This window comes from Mustela putorius, unplaced genomic scaffold, assembly GCF_011764305.1.
Source record: "Mustela putorius furo isolate JIRA1106 unplaced genomic scaffold, ASM1176430v1.1 tig00000596_pilon_pilon_pilon, whole genome shotgun sequence".
Taxonomy (NCBI): Eukaryota; Metazoa; Chordata; class Mammalia; order Carnivora; family Mustelidae; genus Mustela; species Mustela putorius.
The window spans coordinates 15,167,802-15,187,314 of NW_025421428.1; the positions used below are offsets into that span (position 1 = coordinate 15,167,802).

The 19,513-nt window shown below is 59.7% G+C and overlaps 1 protein-coding gene across 2 annotated transcripts in view; it reads right to left on the reverse strand.

Moving 5' to 3' along the window:
- CAMSAP1 (calmodulin regulated spectrin associated protein 1) overlaps nucleotides 1–11,754 on the reverse strand; it is a 54,357-nt gene extending 42,603 nt beyond the window's left edge. For both annotated transcript variants that reach the window (XM_045082851.1, XM_045082850.1), the window contains exon 1: nucleotides 11,494–11,754. In XM_045082851.1, the coding sequence (XP_044938786.1) occupies nucleotides 11,494–11,653 (160 nt within the window). In that variant the 5' untranslated portion in view covers nucleotides 11,654–11,754. The remainder of the gene's footprint in view (nucleotides 1–11,493) is intronic.
- Between the last annotated feature and the right edge of the window lie 7,759 nt (nucleotides 11,755–19,513).

A 19,513-nucleotide genomic window follows, 5' to 3' on the forward strand; every position in this document is an offset into this window, starting at 1 on the left:
ACCTCATCCTCTCAGCACAAACGGCAAGAAGCAGAGGAGCAAAACAGCAAAGCCAGCAGAGACAGCGAGCAGGAGCGGCCGGCTCCCGGGCCTGCAGGACTGCCAGGCTGAAGGAGGTCAGGTCAGCCTCTCCCCCCGGGACCACCATGAACTCTGCAGGAAACCGAAAGCAGCCACGGGAGGGTTCCTGACGCCAACAACAGCAGGCAACTGTGCGAGCAGAAGCCAAGCCCGAAGGAGCCACACTTATGGGGTCCCCAGCTCTGTACCCAGCTCCTCTCCTATCTCTGAGCCGAGGGCAGCCCGACGCAGCACCGCACGGGGGACACACAAAATTCTGACGCAAACCGGGTCCTTCCTGCCAGATGGCCAAGGAAAGGGCCCTGCGTGCTGGCAAGTGGGACCCGGCTGGATTTCCTCTCTTCCCTTCCAGCCTGCCCTGGTTACAGGACGGTGGGGACTGTGCAGGAGCCAGAACACGAGAGGGGAGGGGCCTCCGTGGTCTGAGGACATCAGGGCAGCTGCCGTTTGCCGACCTCTCTTCGCTGGCCGCCCCACCCCAGGTACGCTGGGGCTGCACGGTGACATCTCTGGCAGCTAGGACTCCACCTGAAGCCCTGTCCTAGCCGGAGAAGAGGGGCTTCTTGGAGCCAGAAAGTGTAGGGAGAATCCAAGAAAGGAGAGCCAGGAAGGGGATCCCTAATTCCATGGATGAACCCACACAACCCTGAGCTACATGCATGAGGGAGAGACCCAAAGAACCAAAATGACCTTGAACTCACTGCACACCAACAGCACAACAGACCCATGGCCTGAACCTAAAGGTGATTACTACCACCCACTACAAACAAAGCACCAGAACACCTCAGCAGGACCTAGAACACGCCCCACAGTGCAACAGTCAAAATGTCCAAGGCACAATCCATAATTCGTCCACACTAAAAACGAGGAAAGGGGCGCCTGGGTAGCTCAGTCGGGTGAGCGTCTGACTCAGTTTCAGCTCAGGTCATGACCTCAGGGTCATGGAATAAACCCACGGGCTCCATGCTCAGCTCAGTCTGCTTGGGATGCTCTGCTCCCCTCCCTGACCTCCCCTCATGCACTCTCACTTGTGCTCTCGCTCGCTCTCTGAAATACGTAAACACATCTTTTTTAAAAAATAAAATAGGGGCGCTTGGGTGGCTCAACTGGTTAAGCCGCTGCCTTCGGCCCAGGTCATGATCCCAGCGTTCTGGGATCAAGCCCCGCACTGGGCTCCTTGCTCGGCAGGGAGCCTGCTTCTCTCTCTGTCTCTGCCTACCATTCTGTCTGCCTGTGCTCGCTCTCTCTCTCTCTCTGACTAATAAATAAATCTTTTTTAAAAACAAAATAAAATAAAAACCAGGAAAATGTGACCAATTCTTGTGGGGGGGGGGGGGGACTCAAGCAACAGACGCCAACGCTGAGATGACCCCGATGTCAGAATGACCAGACTTCAAAGCACAGACTACAACCAGGCTCTACAAGATCAAGGTCAGGACTCTGGAAATAAATGAGACGATAAAAGTTCTCAGCAGAGAAATAAAACTGGGGGGGGGGGGACCAAAATTTGAGGACAGAACAATATGGCGTATCGACCAAATGTTCCCTGAGCAGGAAGGAGAATGAAGAGGACGGGGAAGTGGGTCAGTGAAGCCGAGACGTGTGCGTGACATCATCAAGCTGAAGGGACAGACGGAAGAGAAGGAAGAGCCTCAGGGAGCAGCGGGGCGACATCGGACGTCTGATGCCGGTCATGCAGGGAAGAGACTGGTGCCTGGAAGCTTCTGAGTAAGTCAGGGCCAAACTCTCCCGTACTTACTGGAGGACACAGGTCTGCAGGCTTACGAAGCCCAGCCAAACCAAACAGAACCGACTAGAAGAAAACAGCGCCCAGACACGTCCTAATTAAACGGCAACGAAACAAAGGCGAAGCAACAGGTTCCAGAGACGACGGCTGGGGTGACGAGCTGACTTAAGAGTACTCAGCGGAGGCCTCCAGCTAAACAACGGAAGGAGAAAAGACAAGACGAAGGGGCGCCTGGGGGGCTCAGTCGGTGAGACGGCTGCCTTCAGCTCAGGTCAGGATCCCGGCGTCCTGGGATCCAGTCCCGCATCGGACTCCCTGCTCAGCGGGGAGTCGGCTTCTCCCTCTCCCTCTGCTGCTCCCCCTGCTTGTGCTCTCTCGTGTGTGCGCGCGCGCACTCTCTCTCAGATAAATAAAATCTTCAAAATCTTTTTTTTTTAAGATTTATTATTTATTTGACAGAGAGAGAGAGAGATCACAAGCAGGCAGAGAGGGAGAGAGAGAGAGGAGGAAGCAGGCTCCCTGCTGAGCAGAGAGCCCGATGCGGGGCTCGATCCCAGGACCGAGATCATGACCTGAGCCGAAGGCAGCAGCTTAACCCACTGAGCCACCCAGGCGCCCCAAAATCTTCAAAATATTTAAAAATAAAATAAAAATATAAAACTATAAAAAATATAAAATATTTTTAAAAGATGGGGAAGCATTTTGAAAGAAACACAATCTGGAAATTACAAAAAAAGAAAAAAGAACTTGACAGGTAAGAAAAATGACGAAGCGGAAGTTGCAGAACAAAAACGTGCAGTGAGGAAGCTTCAGTCGGCTGCACTGGTGAGCCGCGGACCAGCCACGGAGGAGGACACGCAGCACAGAAGGAAAACGAGGGGTCTGCGCGTGTCACAGGAAGACGAAGGAGAGAAAACGGGGCAGAAACTGTCCTCCAGCAAACACACAAGAATCTTCCGCACTTGCAAAGTTCACGAAACCCAGGGTCCAGGCGGAGGCGCACGCACGGAAGAGCCTGCTGGCGGCGCGGCCGAACCGGAGAACACAACACAAACTCCGAGCAGCCGTGAGGGCCCTGTGGCCAAGTGCTCAAGGACAGGAGGCACGGACTTGTCCCTCCCTGCTCCTCTCAAGTCCAACGACAAACCTCGGAAGAAAGTCAAAAGACAACCAAAAGGAGAATATGAAAGCCGCCTGAGGAGGGCAAAGCGTTCTGGGACCCCCGCACTGGAGGAGCGGCACAGCCATGGGGCAGCTCATGACCTCCCACCCAACAGGAGTGTCCAGACCGGGCTTTCTTGACCCTCCGCCTCGAAACAGAAGGCAAGCCGAGTGGGCTCATTCCTGCCCCACACTGACCGGGAGCCCCACACAGCAGGCCGGCCCGGCAGAACCAGCGAGGGGCAGACAAGAAGCCGCACTACTGAGCAGTCTGGAACACCTCGCTCCACACAGCCCGCCGTCTGGAGGTACTCTCCTTCCAGCCCCAGCCCCCGACGGTCTGCACAGGGGGACCCCACCACGGCCAGCACCCGGCCCGGGACACGCTCTCTGTCCTCCAGAGACGCCAGGCCCTCCAGCGCCAGGAAGCTCTTCCGCCTTTAAAAACAGCACCAGCAGGCACAACGGCAGCCCCCCGGCCGCAGACACACCAGGCAGCCGTCCCAAAAGCACTCGGGCCTGAACGCTAGACTGTCCTTGGCACCACGCTGCACACAGGCAGGCCCAGGCCGCCGTGCTGTGCTTGACTAGGGATGACGCTGCAGGAACTGCAGATGGGACCCAGAGGCTCCCGACACAAAAATGATCAAGAATCCCTTGTCACACCCAGAACCAGGAAACTCATGACTCATGAGAAAAGACCACCGACTGACACCAACACCAAAGCGAGCAGAAGGTTCGGAGCTCTCCGACGAGGACTTTAAAGCAACTCTCATAAAAGTGATTCCACAAGCAACAACAAATCCTCCCGAAACAAGAAAAATTGAGAATTTCAGCAAAGAAAAAGAAGTGATAAAAGAACTGAAAACAAAACTGCAAACTAGAGCAACAAACTGCACCGGCTGGCTGGGCTCAACAGCGGACATGATGGAGGGCAGCGGCAGTGAGCCTGTGGGCAGAGACACAGTCCTCCAAGCTGGACAGACAGACAGCACGCCGAAGACAAATGAGCCTCAGGGCCTGCAGGAGAGCACGAGAGCCAAAATCCAGGTCCCTGGAGTCCCCGAACAGAGGGGACAGTGAGCAGGACTGAAAGAGTATGAGAAGAAAATAATGGCTGAAAACCTCCCAAATACGGCAGAAACGATAAATCCACAGGTTCCAAGAAACCGAGTGAACCCCAAATAACACAAACCCAAAGAAATCCACACTGAGACACATCATCACTAACTCTTGAAAATTAAAGACAAAAAAAAATATATTTGGAAGCAGCTGAAGAGAAACCCTGCACTCCAAACAGGTGCAGGTGCCCCGAGCTCGACAGACAGCAGGAATCTCCCGGAGCCACGAAGCAGCAACACCTTTTTCACGCGCTTGTGGTAAAGAGCCATCAACCAGATTCCACATCTGGTGAAGGGATTTAGGAGAAATAGAGACATTCGAAGTGGGAAACAAACTTTGTTTATCTACTTATTTACTTATTCCGCCCAGGGAAGGGGCAGCGGGAAAGAGAAACTCAAGCAGACTCCACCCTGAGCATGGAGCCTGAAGTGGGGCTCGATCCCACCACCCTGAGCTGAAACCAACAGCTGGAAGCCCAACTGACTGCACCAGCCAGGCACCCCCAGACACAGGAAACTGCTCCAGGGGCTGAGGGTAAGCTCGGATTTTCTAGGGCCGTGCGTACCTCTCCGCACAGCAGAGAGGCTCTGGGCTGGGACCCGCTAGAGGGGCACACGCGGACACACTCTGACCCCTGACACACGGTCAGAGCAAAGAGCTCACCTTGACCGTGCTCAGGCTCCTGAAACTACACTCTCGGAACGTGTGCGCTTTGTTGTACGTTCGTGTGCAAAGTGTCTCTCCGCAGAGCCGATTTTCCCAGGGGTCCGAAGGAAAATTCTTCCCGGTGCATCTGCCTCACGAGGGGCATTACCCTACCCTACAGAGACTTCTCTGGAAGGCACAGGTTTCCAACGTCTCTTCTGGCCTCAGGAACCTTCAACAGCTCCCCAGCTGACCCAACAAAACCCCACTTTCCCCACCAGCCATTCAAGGCAGCCCAAGGCCAGGCCCCAGGCATCTCTTCCAACGCACACTCGCCTTCCCACCAGGCACCCAGAGCCCACGCCAGTCCCAGCTGCACGGCTGGTGGCCCCTGGGCAAGAAGGGGCCCCACCCTATCTCCCCTTCATCCCGGCTTCCGACCGCCTGTGCCCTCACCTCCACCTGGTTCTTCCCCACCTAAGCCACAACAAACTCAAGCCCCATTTAACTTGAATGGAACACTCGAGATTCCCTCACGCTCCCCTCACCTGCGCTGCCACAGCACCTGCTCCTTCCCCAGGTGCCTGTCCCCTCGGGTGCATCCCAGGTGTCCGAGTGTGCGGCCAAGTCGGGCACTCCCCGAGCCCTGAGAGGCTTGTCAAGGACCCCCGAGTCCACAGCACACACTCGCTGAACTGACGGCGATCTAATTTTGTGTGAGTGAGTCTGAAGCGAGTAGAGGACAGTCACCGAGGGGCCCGGAAGCGCACGGGTTAGGCGCACAGCAAGGGCGGAGGAGTCGGAAAGACACGAGAGCAGAAAAGCTGTGCGGGCCCACCTCCCACCCCAACGTCAGCCCAGCCCGTCTCCAGGGCCTCATCCGCTCTGTCGTCCCTGCGGCAGACAGGCTAGGCTAGGCCTCGGCCCATCAAGCAAAACACCCCCCAGCTCTGCTAGGGACCCTATGTGCACCCGCCAAACCCGCAGAGTGAATCCCAGCCCCGGGCTGAAGGCGTGAGGAGGTGCCACCCTCACCGGGGGGTCAGCGCCCTCGTAAGGAGGCCCCAGAGCTCTCCCGTCCCTCCTGCCCTGGCACGGAGCAGCCACCCCCACGGCGGGAAGCAGGCTCGCCGCATGCCGATGCTGCCAGCGCCAGGGTCCCGGGCTTGCAGCCCCCAGTACTGGGGGAGACAGATGTCATCCAGGCTATGTAATGTCATCATGGCAGCCGAAACACGCTGAGAGCTGATCCCAGATATCCCACCGGACTGCCTCTGCCCACTCCAACCTGCTAGAAGAATCCTGCCAGGCTCCGTCTCTCATCAGTCCCCACCAAACAAACCTTCCCAGACACACATCACGAAAGAAACCCCACCCAGCATGGAACACCGCAGGCCATCTGGTCCACACTGGTCTCCTAAACCAATCCCTCCTATTCCGGTCCACCAGCCCTGTCAGGAGGTTACTCGGTCCACATTGAGCACTTCTTGCCCTGCACACAACCAGCCAGACGCCCCCCTCTCTCCTGGAGGGGCTTCCCACACCGGACCCATCCTTCCCATAACCTCTGACCCACGAAGCCCGCCCACTGCTCCACGGGGCCCACTCCCCCAGCCGGCAGCTCCCCAGTCGGCCTCCGACGGCTGAGGCACGGACGCCACGCTGCGCTCGCTCACCTCCCTTCCCTCCCTCCACAGCTCGCGTGGGCTTCAGGCCGATGGGCGCACCTCGGCCCGTACGGACGCCCTGGGCTACAGAGCGCACAGGACAGTGAGGCCCGGGGCAGCACACGGTGACCGCTGGCCCCATCCCGGCCGCGCTCCGATCAGACAGAAGATGGAAGCAATCGGAGTGGCTCAACCGTCCAACTAGGAAGTAAAAAAGAACACTGTCCACGTACGGTACCACGGCCACAAAGCCAATCAACAGCAGGGGAAGCCCATGAGCTAGTCGGGGAATAAAGGTCACACGGACGGGGTTCTTGGAGGGGCACGTGCACGAGTTTCCCGCTGCAGCCTAGGAGCGGCCGGCTGCTCTGAGGGTCGCTCCCATGTAAAGGCTCAGGACAGTCTGAACTTCGAGGTGGACATCGCGCCCCAGTTAGCTTCAGCGGGTGGCAACAGGACAGGAAAGAGGATGCGTGCAAACTGGTAGAGCTTTAGAAACGCACTCATGCAGGTCACGGCCATGGGGACGGAGCACAGATCGTCTCTCTCCGCACTCCAGACGCTTCAAGAAGGGCTCCAACTCCGGCACCCACGGGACCAGCAGCTGAGCGCGGCAAACAGAGCATCCACCAGGACAACCGGGACCCCTGGCCTCACGGACACCAGGCAGTCCTCAGCGCTCCCAAGCAGAGGGAAGGTCGTGCCACAGGCCAAGCAGCGGCCCCTTCACTATCTAGGAAACCTAGAAGGTACATTCCAGGCTGCCTGTCCCCTCCACCTCCAAAGTACCCAAAGCTCTTGCCAAGAACAATCAATGATTAAAAAGTACAATCCGGGGGCGCCTGGGTGGCTCAGTGGGTTAAGCCACTGCCTTCGGCTCAGGTCATGATCCCAGGGTCCTGGGATCGAGTCCCGCATCGGGCTCTCTGCTCAGCAGGGAGCCTGCTTCCTCCTCTCTCTCTCTGCCTGCCTCTCTGCCTGCTTATCATCTCTCTCTGTCAAATAAATAAATAAATAAATTTTAAAAAATAAAAAAAAAAAAAAGTACAATCTGGGGGCACCTGCAGGGCTCAGTTGTGAAGCGTCTGCCTTTGGCTCAGGTCATGACCCCAGGGTCCTGGGAAGGAGCCCCATGTCAGGCCCCTGGTCATTGGGGAGTCGGCTTCTCCCTCTCCCTCTGCAGGTCCCCCTGCTTGTGCTCGCTGTGTCTCTTCCCTCTTTGTCAAATAAATAAAAGAGGTCTTCAAAAAAAGTTTTTTTAATTAAAAAAAAAAATACAACGTGAACTCATAAACCAGGAATCTGAGTGAATCACCAGGTTAAAAAAAACGACCATGAGCTTGCAAGTGAGGACCTCCCGACTAAGACGCACACGGGCCTGTTCTCCTACCCGCCTAGGGTCAAGAGCAGCCGCCGCCTCTACTTCCAGTTCTGGGGCCTGGAGAGACGTTCCAAGCACACAGTCCATTTTCACCAAAGGTCCCGGTGACACAAGGTGGTAAGCCCAGAGTTGACACCGAAGAGAGGCTGGCTGCTCCTGACACCCACTGAGCAGACAGGGTCCAGGCCATCCCTGCGGTCTGCAGAACGCGACTCAGCAGCAGGTCCCCCAGCTCCGCTGCACAGACCCAGCCCAGCCACGAGGAGTTCCCTTCCCACAATAGGCTTCCCAATCAGTTGTCCCATCACTCCAGTGCGAGTGAGAGGACCAGTGTCAATCCCTCGAGGAGGATAGGTTCTCTCCACCCCCATGAGCTGCCCTGGTAGCCCCTCCGGGCCTGCCCGGCTCGGGCAGCTCAGCCCCTGACCAGGGAGTGCTGAGGCATGACCAGTGCCAGCCTGGCCTCCGGGGCTCCTGGACAGGAAAATCACCAGCACTCGGCCCCATAGCAACAAGTCTGAAAACAGCGGAGTGCCTTCCAGTCCTCTCCCTGCTTGCGTTTCAACACTGTCCTTGGAAGACAACAATTACACCCTCCCATTACCCCCTGAAACCAAGGCCTAGAACCCTTTAAGCTTCTCCGGTCATGAGCTAAACTCAAAGCCAGGAACCCGGTAACCCTTCACAGCACTCTCCCCCGTAAACAAACGGCACTTCAGGTCACTCCTTTTTTACAAATTTGTTACAACTTCCACCGAAAAAAAATCACAAAATTTCCCAGGTAAGCAGCTTTTACTTTTATTTCTTTTGGTCTTCATAAGTGAGCTCTAGCCCCAAGGTGGTCTTGAACTCCGGTCTCAGACACCAAATGCCGCACAGCCTACCGACCAAGCCAGCCGGGCACTGGCTTCTACTCTTTCTTGCAGATACTTTTAAGTGAACACCTTCAGCACATCCAGGACATTACCGCTAAGAAAATAACGAAATCACTCTCCACGAAACAAGTCACCCCGAGGAGGGGCAGAGCAAGCACAAGGTGGCCCCGGCTCTGGGCTGCAGCGAGCCAAAGGCACCTTTCTGAATCACGGCAGGCCACCAGCAGGCCACCAGCAGGCCCGGCGGGGGGACGCGCCCCTGAGCCTCCCCATGCGCTACAGATGGCGCGCAGTGACCCGGGGGACATGGAGAGTCCCACAAGGCAGACACAAAGCCTGACGGCAGCCTCGGCGCACCTGGCCCTAGAGCGCCTGCGTGCTTTCCGTTCCCGCACAGAGGAGGAGCGACTCGGCTTCAGCAGCTACTTAATGACAACCGCACAGGTGAAACCCTGAAGCCGCTTTCACTGTAAGGCGCCAACACTGACGCGCCCTGCAAGCTGCAGACCCGAAGAGCACATCTGATTAGCTGGAACTAAACCAGAGAGACACAGGGAGCTGTCCCAGAGAAGAAACGAAGAACAGGCCCCTAGATTAGGAGAAGAATTTCAGGGCGGGAGGGGGAGAGTTTGCTGTCTAAACTATCCTATCAAAATCCACTCCGCTCCACCGTTCTGCTCTCCTGGACGACCAGACCGCGGGCAGTGCCAGTCTCCCACCCAGGCCGTGACCTCCACACCAGTGACCTCCAAGAAACCACTCCGCTGAGCCAAGGTGAGGCTTCTGGGTCACGTGACTTGGGATCGCCCAAATTTGTAAATTTAAAAGGACACTCAACTAGGGAAAAAAAGTCTGTTCCCTTTCTGAATCAACGTACAGACTGGAAAGGCCTTTTTGTTTGGCAAAACTGAACGGAAACCAGACCTCCTAGACTCAGCGTTTGGCCACTGTGCCACCGCGACGGGAGAGCCACTGAACGCCGGACGGGCAACACGGAACCCGGTCTCAGGTCCTCGGACAGCATCTTTCCTCCTCCCGCTCCTGCGCACGTTCTGCTCTATGAACACCCACCTTTAACGATCCCAAAACTGTAAGGCCTATTTTAATGAGTCTCTGAATTAATTACCGGATGCGTCGACGAGCATTAAAGAGAGATCTGGTACTGGGAATAAAACTGGACCCCGAGAGACGCACACTCATCATCTCCAGAGAGCGGACGAAGCCCACGCCGGTCGCCAGAGCGGAGCGCAGCGAGACACACACTCATCTGCTCTGCTAAAGAAACGGAAAGCGAGGGCGGGTGGGAGGTTGGGGTACCAGGGGGTGGGTATTAGAGAGGGCACGGATTGCATGGAGCACTGGGTGTGGTGCAAAAATTATGAATACTGTTTTTCTGAAAATAAATAAATTGAAAAAATTATGAAAAAAAAGAAAGAAAGAAACGGAAAGCGAGCAACGAGACAGCTTCTGAAAAGTATCTGTGCCCGCACAGCATTCACCACCAGGACACAGTCGTTTCCATACATAACATCTCCAAACACGCACAGGAGCTAGACCCTGCACACATGCCCCAGGAGCCGGGCCCAAGGACACACTGGGCCTCGGGGCCAGGCGCGGGAGCCCCGCCAGCATCCGAGCGCGGCGACCGAGCCTCGGGTGAAGTACTACGCGGCCGTGGAAAAGCAGGAAGTCGGCCGCAGCTGGGAAGAACCCGAGAGGTCACACGTCAAAGCCCTCTGGGAAGGCGCCCGCAGAGAAAGGCCGGCCAACGGCCGCAGGTGTCCCAGGCAGGCGGGAGGCAAAGCCGCAAAGGCGCACCGGGCTCGGGGCCTCCTACCCCGGCTGCAAGACACCCAGTTGTCCTCCTCACGGCTCGCTCAAGCTCCTGCAGCTTTCATCGACTCCCTGAACTCCCTAGGATCAGACCTCGCGTGTGCACCCACCTCCCCAGAAACTGCGTCGCCGCGGGGCAGCCATCAACGAAACCGCAGGACCCACGGCCGGGGAAGGACAAGGCGCTCCTCGCACGCTGTCCGGCCAACCCAAGGCAGCGGCCAGCGCAGGCTGCAGGGCGTCTACCCTCACGACGGGCCGGGCCTCGCCCGCGCACAGGCCGCTCCAACTGCTGCGATCCTGTCCCGGGGCCACCCTGCGCCGGACGGGCTCACGCGGGGTCCGCCGAGTCCAGCCCCAAGGGCCGCTCCGCACGTCGCTGCCGCGGCCCTGGGGAGGGGACGCGCGCCGGAGGAAAGGCCGCCGGACAGCGGCGTCCACGGAGAAGGTAGCTGCCAGCGCCCGCGCCCAGATGGACCCAAAACAAAGCACCGGGTCTCCCCGAGCCGCGACGGGGCCCTTCGTCTGGGAAGTTCCGGGAGCTGGAGCGGGGGCCCCTGACCCGCTCCGCACGTTAGGACCGCAGGCAGCGGATGCGGCAACGAGCTTACCCAGTGGTTCGCGGCCGGAGCCCAGCGCGGGGACGGGCCGCGCGGCGCCCTCCGTTTCCACCGCCGGCTCCCGCCGGGCAGTTCCGCGTGCGAGCTCCCGCGCGCCCCGCCGGCGCAGGGCGTCCAGGGTCGGCCCCGCAACCCCCCCCGCAGGACGGCCGGCCCCGCACCCACCCCGCGCAGCCGCCTCCCGCCGCACCTGCCGGGCGACCCCCGCCCGCGCCCCCGCCATCGCGCGCCCCGGCCCCGCGGCGGCCGCCTCCGGAGGGCCCCCCGCGCGGCGCCGTGCGGCCGGGCCCCCGCGCACAAAGGCGGCCCCGGCCCCGCCGCCGCCCCCGGGACCCCCCGCCCCGGCCGCGCCCCGACCCACCGATGCCGTAGGCCTTGGCGCAGATCCACTGCAGGTTGGCCGCGATCTTGGCGCGGGCCGAGTCGTAGCGCTCCAGGGGCACGATGTCCACGGCGCCGTCGGCCGCGGCCTCCATCCTCCGCCGGCCCGCCCCGGCCGCGCGGCCGCCCGCGTCCACCATCTGCACACAAAAAGGCCGCTGCGGCGCGGGCGGCGCCCGGCCTCCGCCGCAACAAAGGCGCCGCGCCCCTCGCCGCGCCGGGACCCGCGAGGGGGGCCGGGCCCGCGAGCCCCGCCGCCCCCGGGAGGCCGCCCCCGCCCCGGCCTCCCCTCACAGCCGCCGCCGCCGCCGCCGCCGCGGGTGCTGCTGCTGCATGCTGCGGGGCCGCGCCGCGAGGCCGGGGCGCCGGGAGGCCCGGAGGCCCGGAGGCCGGGAAGGCGGCGAGACGAGGGGCGCGGGCCGGGCCGCGGGGCCGGGGCGGGGGGCGCGTGCGCGTACGCGGGCCGGGGGCGGGGGCGGGGGCGGCGGGGGCGGCGGCGGCGGCCGCTGAGGAGGCGGCCAACCGGCGGGAGCGCGCGCGACGCTGAGGCCCTGCGCACGCGCGCTGGGTGCCGCCCGCCGCCCCGCCCCTCGCCCCCGCCCCGGCCAGCCCTCGCCCCGCCCCTCGCCGCACGCGCAAAGGGAGCAGCCCGACCCCGGTCTGAACGCGCCCCGCCCCTCGCCGCACGCGCAGTGGGCCAGCCCGAGGCCCCGCCCCCGTCCGCGAGCGCCGGGCGCGGGGTCGCGCGGAGGGGCGCGGGGACGGGCGCGGGGACGGGCGCGGGCGAGGCCGCGGACGCCGACCGGCTGGAAGGCCCTGGCGAGACCCGCAGCAGCCTTTTGTCTGGGCCGCGCCCCCTCCACGCCGGCCCCGGGTCGTCCGCCCCAGAGGTCCCAGCCGCCGCCCGGCGGGCAGACGGCCACCCCCGCCCACCAGAGCAGCCCCGGGGGCTCCCCCTCCCAGAGAGCGCCGCTGCGGCCGGGCCGCCCTGCCCTGGGGGCCCCGCGTGTGTGCGCGGTGCTCCCCCGCGGACCCACCCCCGGCCCGGAGACCCGGGACCCGCGGAGACCAGGGATGCGCGCTTCCTGAGTCGGGGTCTGGGCGCGGAGGGCCGCCACCCGACGCCACAGCGAGGAGCCCGAGGTCACTGCACAGCACCCGGCGGAGAGCCTCGCCTGGGGTCCCTCCGGGCGCCCGGCAGGGGCAGGGGCCGCCCCCCAAAAGGCGCGGGCGCGTTGGAGCCCGCGGGGAGTGAGGGCAGACCGGGGCGTCCCGGCGTCCGGGCAGGGGCGGCAGTGCTGGGCCATGAGCGACACGGACGCCCGAGTCCAGGGCCGCTAGCAAAGGGGATGGATGGGGGTGAGGGGCCGTCAGCACAGGAAGCTCTGACCTCTCAGCGGGGAGCACAGAACGGGGGGGCGGGGTGCAGAGCAGGGGCGGGGTGACTAACCCTGTGGGGTCAGGGGACGGGTGGTGGGCAGGGCAGGCAGCAGGGAGACCAAACCTGGCGCAGGGCAGGATGTGGAATGGGGGAGAAGGACCCGGTCAAGGGTGACTCCAAAGGGTGTCCCTGTTGATCTTGTGTCATGCTACTTTGATAGACGCCTTATTAGTTCCAACTGTGTGTCAGCTGACCCCTACAGATTTTCTGCATTTAAGATGATGACAATTGTGAACCCACGTTCTGGTACCTCTTACTCGTCAGTCTGGTGTCACTTTATTTCTTCCCTTACTTGATGTCCCTGGCCACAGCCTCCAGGCATCCGCTAAGCCAAGGTCACGCAGTGCACGTCGGTGTCTTGTTTCTGCTCTCAGGAGAAAGCATCCAGTCCTCTGCTGTCCAGGACTACGTTAATGGGGGGTTTCCCCTCTGCTACTCGTTTTCCGAGTGTTTTATCACGAAAGGGTGTTAGGTTCTGTCCGGGCCCTTTCGTGATTGTTGAGATGATGGTGTAGGGTCTTTTTACACTATTAATGTGGTATTGTTCGATTTTCAGATCTTGAACCAGCCTTGCATTCCTGAGATAAAGCCCAGAGCAGATCATTTTTTTCAAGTTGGCAAATCATTTGGGGGGGTTTTGGTGGTGGTGATGGTGGTGTTAGCTATACTGAGATGAGTTGACAGGTAGCACAAGGTATACTGTGATGACCCGGTCCGTCTGTAGCACGTAGTACGCGGAGTTTTTACATGTAGGTGTATATCGTGAAACGATTACCACAGGTCAGTTTACATCCGGCTCCTCACCTGGGTACCTTCTGTGTGTGTGTGTGTGTCTGTGTAACATTTAGCATTCACTCTCCTAGCACCCTTCAAGGATACGCTACAGTGCTGAACAGAGGTTGTGTCCACGTCTGGGCTGAGTGAATAATGCTTTCACAAACATGGGGAGGCAGATGTCTCTTTGAGAGAGTGGTTTTAGGTCCTTCAGCGATATACCCAGAAGTGGAACTGCTGGGTCATACAATAGTTGTTTTTAATTTTGTTTGTTTTGTTTTTAATTTTTTGAAAAACCTCCATACCGTTTTCCACGACGGCTGCACCAGATTGCTTCCCCCCATCGGCGCATGAGGACCCCCTTCTCCACATCCTCCCTGACACTCCTTATCTCTTGCGTTTTTGATTGTAGCCATTCTGACCAGTGTGAGATGATAGCTCACTGGGGGCTGGGTTTACATGGCCCTGATGCTGAGAGACGGCAAGCGCCGTTTTCATGTATTTATTGGTCACTTGTATGTCCTGTTTGGATGAAATGTCTGTTCAGATCCTTTGCCAATTTTTAAACTGGATTATTTGGGAGTGCTTTCCCTCTTAAAATTTTTTGGAAGAGTTCGAGAAAGATTGGTGTTAATTCTTGGGGTGGCTGGGTGGCTCAGTGGGTTAAGCCGCTGCCCAGCTCAGGTCATGATTGGGATCGAGCTCCACATCGGGCTCTCTGCTCAGCGGAGAGCCTGCTTCCCCCTCTCTCTCTGCCTGCCTCTCTGCCTACCTGTGATCTCTGTCTGTCAAATAAATAAAATATTTTTAAAATTTGGTGTTAATTCTTAAAATGTTTAGGACAATTCACCAGTAAAACCATCTGGTTCTGAGCTTTTTTTGGGCCGGGGGGAGATTTTTGATGACTTGTTCAATCATCCTTAGTATTGGTATGTTCAGATTTTCTTTTTTTTTTTTTTTAAAGATTTTATTTATTTATTTGACAGAGAGAAATCACAAGTACACTGAGAGGCAGGCAGAGAGAGAGAGAAGGAAGCAGGCTCCCTGCTGAGCAGAGAGCCCGATGCGGGACTCGATCCCAGGACTCTGAGATCATGACCTGAGCCGAAGGCAGCGGCTTAACCCACTGAGCCACCCAGGCGCCCCTGTCTGAGATGTCTTCATCCCTCCTTCATCTCTGAAGATGGGGGAGGTGGGGGGGCTAGCCCCCCCCTCTTCTAGGCTGTGAAGACCCATCTGGGTGGGGGAACAGCTTCCTCTGTCCCCACTCAGGACGGTGGGATCACCTGTGGTGTGGCAGTCATTCGGGGAGGCACTGGCTTAGAGGCTGGCGCTGGGGCTGCTGGGGGAGCCGTGGATGGCAGGCTTGTCACCAAGGCGTGGGTCCCGTCTGCTCCCTGGGGGACGCAACTGCCTTCAGCTAGGACCTTGTTTGGTAGAGCTGGCGCTGCGTCTGCTGCTGGGCCCTCAGATAGCAACGGTTACCCAAAACCGAGTTGGCCTCTTGGTGGGCCTTAAGCCAAAACATACAACCAAGTCCAATGACAGGAAGAGGAAGGATTTACTTGCAACAAGTCAAGGACCTTTCCCTGAGCCTTATCTCTCCGGACAACAAAACTGGGGAGCTTGTGAGCACAGGCCTCTCGCAGTGGGGGCATGGCCTAGAGTTGCGGCAGAAGTCCTCTTGCGGTGACTGAGTCCCGAGGCCGGCGGGGACCCTGGTGCTCAGAGGGGTTCAGATCCACAAGGACTGCTCAAGCGCACACTGGGTCTGTCTTTCATCTTGAATATGACTAGGCTGTTCCCTGATGGGGGCTCACGTCCTTCCATGACGTGCCTGGGGGCTAAGTAACATGTCTGTCTTCTTCCTGGGGACCCTAACTTTCTGCTTATGTTACAGATCCCTGGGATGGGGAGATACCATCTTCCGGCCAGGTCACTGGTGGGGCCCCAGGCCGTGGCTGACCAAGTCCTGGCTGCTTCAGGCTACACAGGCACGACTGAGGTCTGCAGACCTGGCTTTGGAGGCACAGATACGTGTGCCTCCGCCAGGCTCCTGGGCGGCCTGCACTGGGCTCCCTGGCCAGGGTTGGAGGGGCTGGAGCTGAGGGCAGGGCCTGTTCAGAGTCTCTGGGGGCACAGATGGGAGCATGTCCTGCCATGTGTCCCTGTGCTGGTGGGACCGCTTGCGGACTCTGGCTGGGAGGGGACGGGGCTGGTCACAGGCCACCTGAGGACCTATAGCCCGGCCAAGGCCTGCGTCTGGTCACCAAGGCATGGCTGGGAATACCTCCTGCCAGGGCCGGGGGCAGAGATGCTGCCAGCTAGACCAGTGCCAGATGGGGCTGTTCCGGGGTCTGTGGCTGGGACCTCTCTGGGCGGGTCAGCTGTGTGGGCCTGAGCCCGCCTTCCCCGGGCTCCTCAGTGTTGGGCTGCACCAGACCCCACAGCCCCCACAAAGGCACTCGGTCTGCAAGTGGGCCCCATCACAGCCACTCAGCAGGGACACAAGGGGGCATCTGACCCGGCCATCTTTGGGGGGCCCGCCTGCAGACGGTCTTGCTTCCACGCCCCCAGGTGTGGCTAACCACTGTGACTCTAGGGGTTTGTGCCTGGTTCATGAGATACCAGCCTAGCTTTGTGGTGTCTCTGTCTGCTTTGGGGTCAGGGGAACACTGGCCTCATAAAATGGGTTGGAAGTGTTCCCTCCTCTTGTGTGTTTTGGAAAGTGTGTGCGGAAGTGGCGTCCACTCCTCTGTGGGCACTGGGTGGGGCTGAGCATCCACGCCCAAGCCCGGGCCCGGGTCTGCCGCTGCTGCATGAGAATTCTCCCTCCTGGGGCACCTGGCAGGCTCAGCTGCTGCAGCATGCGCTCTTGATTTCTGCTCAGGTCATGATCTGGGGGTCGTGAGACTGAGTCCCAGGTGGGGCTGTGGGCTGGGTGTGGAGCCTTCTTGGGATTCTCTCCCTCTGCCCCTCCCCCCCAAAAAGGAAAATAATAAAATCTTTTAGAAAAAGGAAAAAAAAGAATTTGCCCTCTTCACTGACTCGGGGTCTACTCAGACCGTCTGTTTCTTCTTCAGTCAGTTTCAGTAGTTTCTGTCATTCCGTCTCCGCTCGAGGGACTTTGTCCTGAGAATTCCGAAGGTCAACCCGTCTTGCCCACAGACAGCAAAGGCCAGGGCGCGGCCTGTGGCAGAAAGATCAGGGGCTGGTGTAGCTTTGGGCGCCTTACATTTGGGACGCCTGTTGGAGCCCACATGGACACGTCCACTCCTGGGATAGAGGATGCCGCCACCGAGAGGGCACCGACAGCCTTGGACACAGGGGCACTACGGGGAGAAGGCCATCACCTCGGGCAGCGGGCAGCCTGGGTCCGGTGTGTGGGCCTGGAGGTCGGGCTGCCAGCACCCGGAGAGGGAGCTGCCCTGGGGGCCCGTAGAAAGCCATCTAGGGACCCCGGAGAAGCAGACTTATGGGTGGCAGAGGCAAAGTGAACGGAGCTGCGCAGTCAAGAGTTGCAGAAAAACAGTGATGGCCCCGGGCAGGCGTGCACGCTCTGGGGTGTCTCTGTGTCCACAGAGGGGAGAGGCCACAGCCTGTGCGTGCGGACACGCCAGGACTGGTGCAGTACCCGGAGTACGATGACGTCCTTCCACCTCAGGCCCAAGAAAGGGCCCAGCCAGGGCACTGGGGGGGGGGCGCAGTCACCTGCTGGAGGGCGGGATGGAGGCGCTGCGGGTGTGAGGGGCCAGGAGGAAGCCCAGCACAGGCGTGTGGGTGGGTGGGAGCAGGGCGGGGCTGGAGATGGCGCGCACGGCTGGGCAGCCTCATGGGGCTTCTCCTCGTGGACAGCAGGCTGATGGCACAGGGGCACGTCCCCCCCACTGAGTGCACAGGGTGCCGCTGAGCGTGACAGGGCGTGTGGGTGGCGTGTGGTGCAAACAAGGCAGAGCCGAGGAGGGTGCCGGGTGGTGCGGGGGAGGGGGGGCTAGGGCCGGGACCGCAGCCTGTGGAGGGGCAGTGTCAGAGGGGACAAGGTGGAAGAAGTGCAGGCTCCCCCGGCGCGGTTAGGACCCCCGGGTCAGCATTGTTACAATGACACTCCAGGACTGGTGCCTCTCCACTGGATGGCTTGGTTTTAGTTCTGGATAAGTCCTTTGTACGAAGGAGCCACTGACACAGGCCTCTGGGCGTTCCTGGAAGTTTCAGCTTGGAAGCCATCGTCTTTAACCCAAACTCCAAACACATTCTGCCTGATGGTCCAAACCCTGACTTCACTGTCAGTATGGGACTGGTTTTATTTGCAGAAGGAGTGATTTGTCAGGGACCCACCCAGACTCGAAGACGATGTTAGGACCTGCTCCCCGGTGTCCAGCCAGCCCTGGGGTCCTGGAGGAAGCAAGTGGAGGGGCCCCGGAGAGAGACCCCAGGTGGGGTTCCAGCTCCCAAGTCCCAGGAGTGGTGCCCTGTCCTCCCCTTGGCCAACCCGCTTGGAGTGCGAGCAGGTAGGTCACTGCCTTGGTCCCTCAGAAGTCCACCAAAGACACATGGAAGCAGATTCTCCCCAGCAGCAGGTGGCCTCGGGCTGGCTTCCTCCCCCCGACCAGGTGCCGTCCACCTGCTCCCGGGCTCTGCTCCCCCTGCAGGCAGCGCCGGTGCCTTTCCAACCCCGAAAGAAAAAAGACGACCGTCCTCAGGGCCTCCACTAATTTCGTCCTATTTTTATGCCATTTTCCCCATATGATTTTTATAAGCCCCAGGTTCTCCTTGCGTTTCCTTGTTCCCGCAGATTCTCCGAGTGCCCGCCGCTGGTGGCATGCATGGCCCGGCCCCAGCAGCGCCCCTGCGGTGGCCAGAACGGGCCAGTGGAGGCGGCAAGCACGCTCTGCTGAGCTCCTACGGGCGCGACCTGAAGAAACATCTGATTCAGCCTTTTCCAGTCACCCGGCAGCTGTCTCTTCTTCATGGAAATTTTAAAATGACATTTCTATTTTCAGTTTTGATTCCATTAAAATCTGGCGTATTCCGGTCTTCCTGAGAGTCTCGCGGAAGCGTGAGGTGTGCTGAGTCCCCGGTGGCCGGCTCGGGCCATCACGCTCATCACTGCCGGACAGACCGTCCCTCGGCGGCCCGGCCCACCAGGGGCGACCGCACGTGCCCATCCCGTGGCCCAGAAGGAAGATTTTGTTATAAAAGAAAAAAAGTATTTTTGCCAGGGCAAAATAGGCCCGCCTCCTGGCTTTCTCTTTAAAAAGGGGAAAACAGGGGTGCCTGGGTGGCTCAGTGGGTTAAGCCTCTGCCTTCGGCTCAGGTCATGATCCCAGGGTCCTGGGATCGAGTCCCACATCGGGCTCTCTGCTCAGCGGGGAGCCTGCATCCCCCTCTCTCTCTCTCTGCCTGCCTTGTCTGCCTGCTTGTGATCTCTGTCTGTTAAATGAATAAATAAAATCTTTTAAATAAATAAATAAAATAAAATTTTAAAAAAAGGGAAAAACAGAGAGACTAGGTCAAAATAAAGCAGAACCCTGTGAGGGCTGCGTGAGGGACGCGGGCGCGGGGGGTGCACACCCCGGAGCCAGAGCCCGGCGGCGCAGCCCCACCTGCAAGCCCGGCTGGTCACGGAGCGGGCACCAGAGGCTCAGCCCGCAGTCCGGGCTGGAACGATCTCGCTGTGTTCGGACCCGGCCTCCCGAGGCGCGCTGAGCGGGTCCTTGTGGGCCACCCACTGCCGGCGGCCTCTCAGCGAGCCCTCGGCACCCGTAGCTAAGGACCCTCGCCCGGT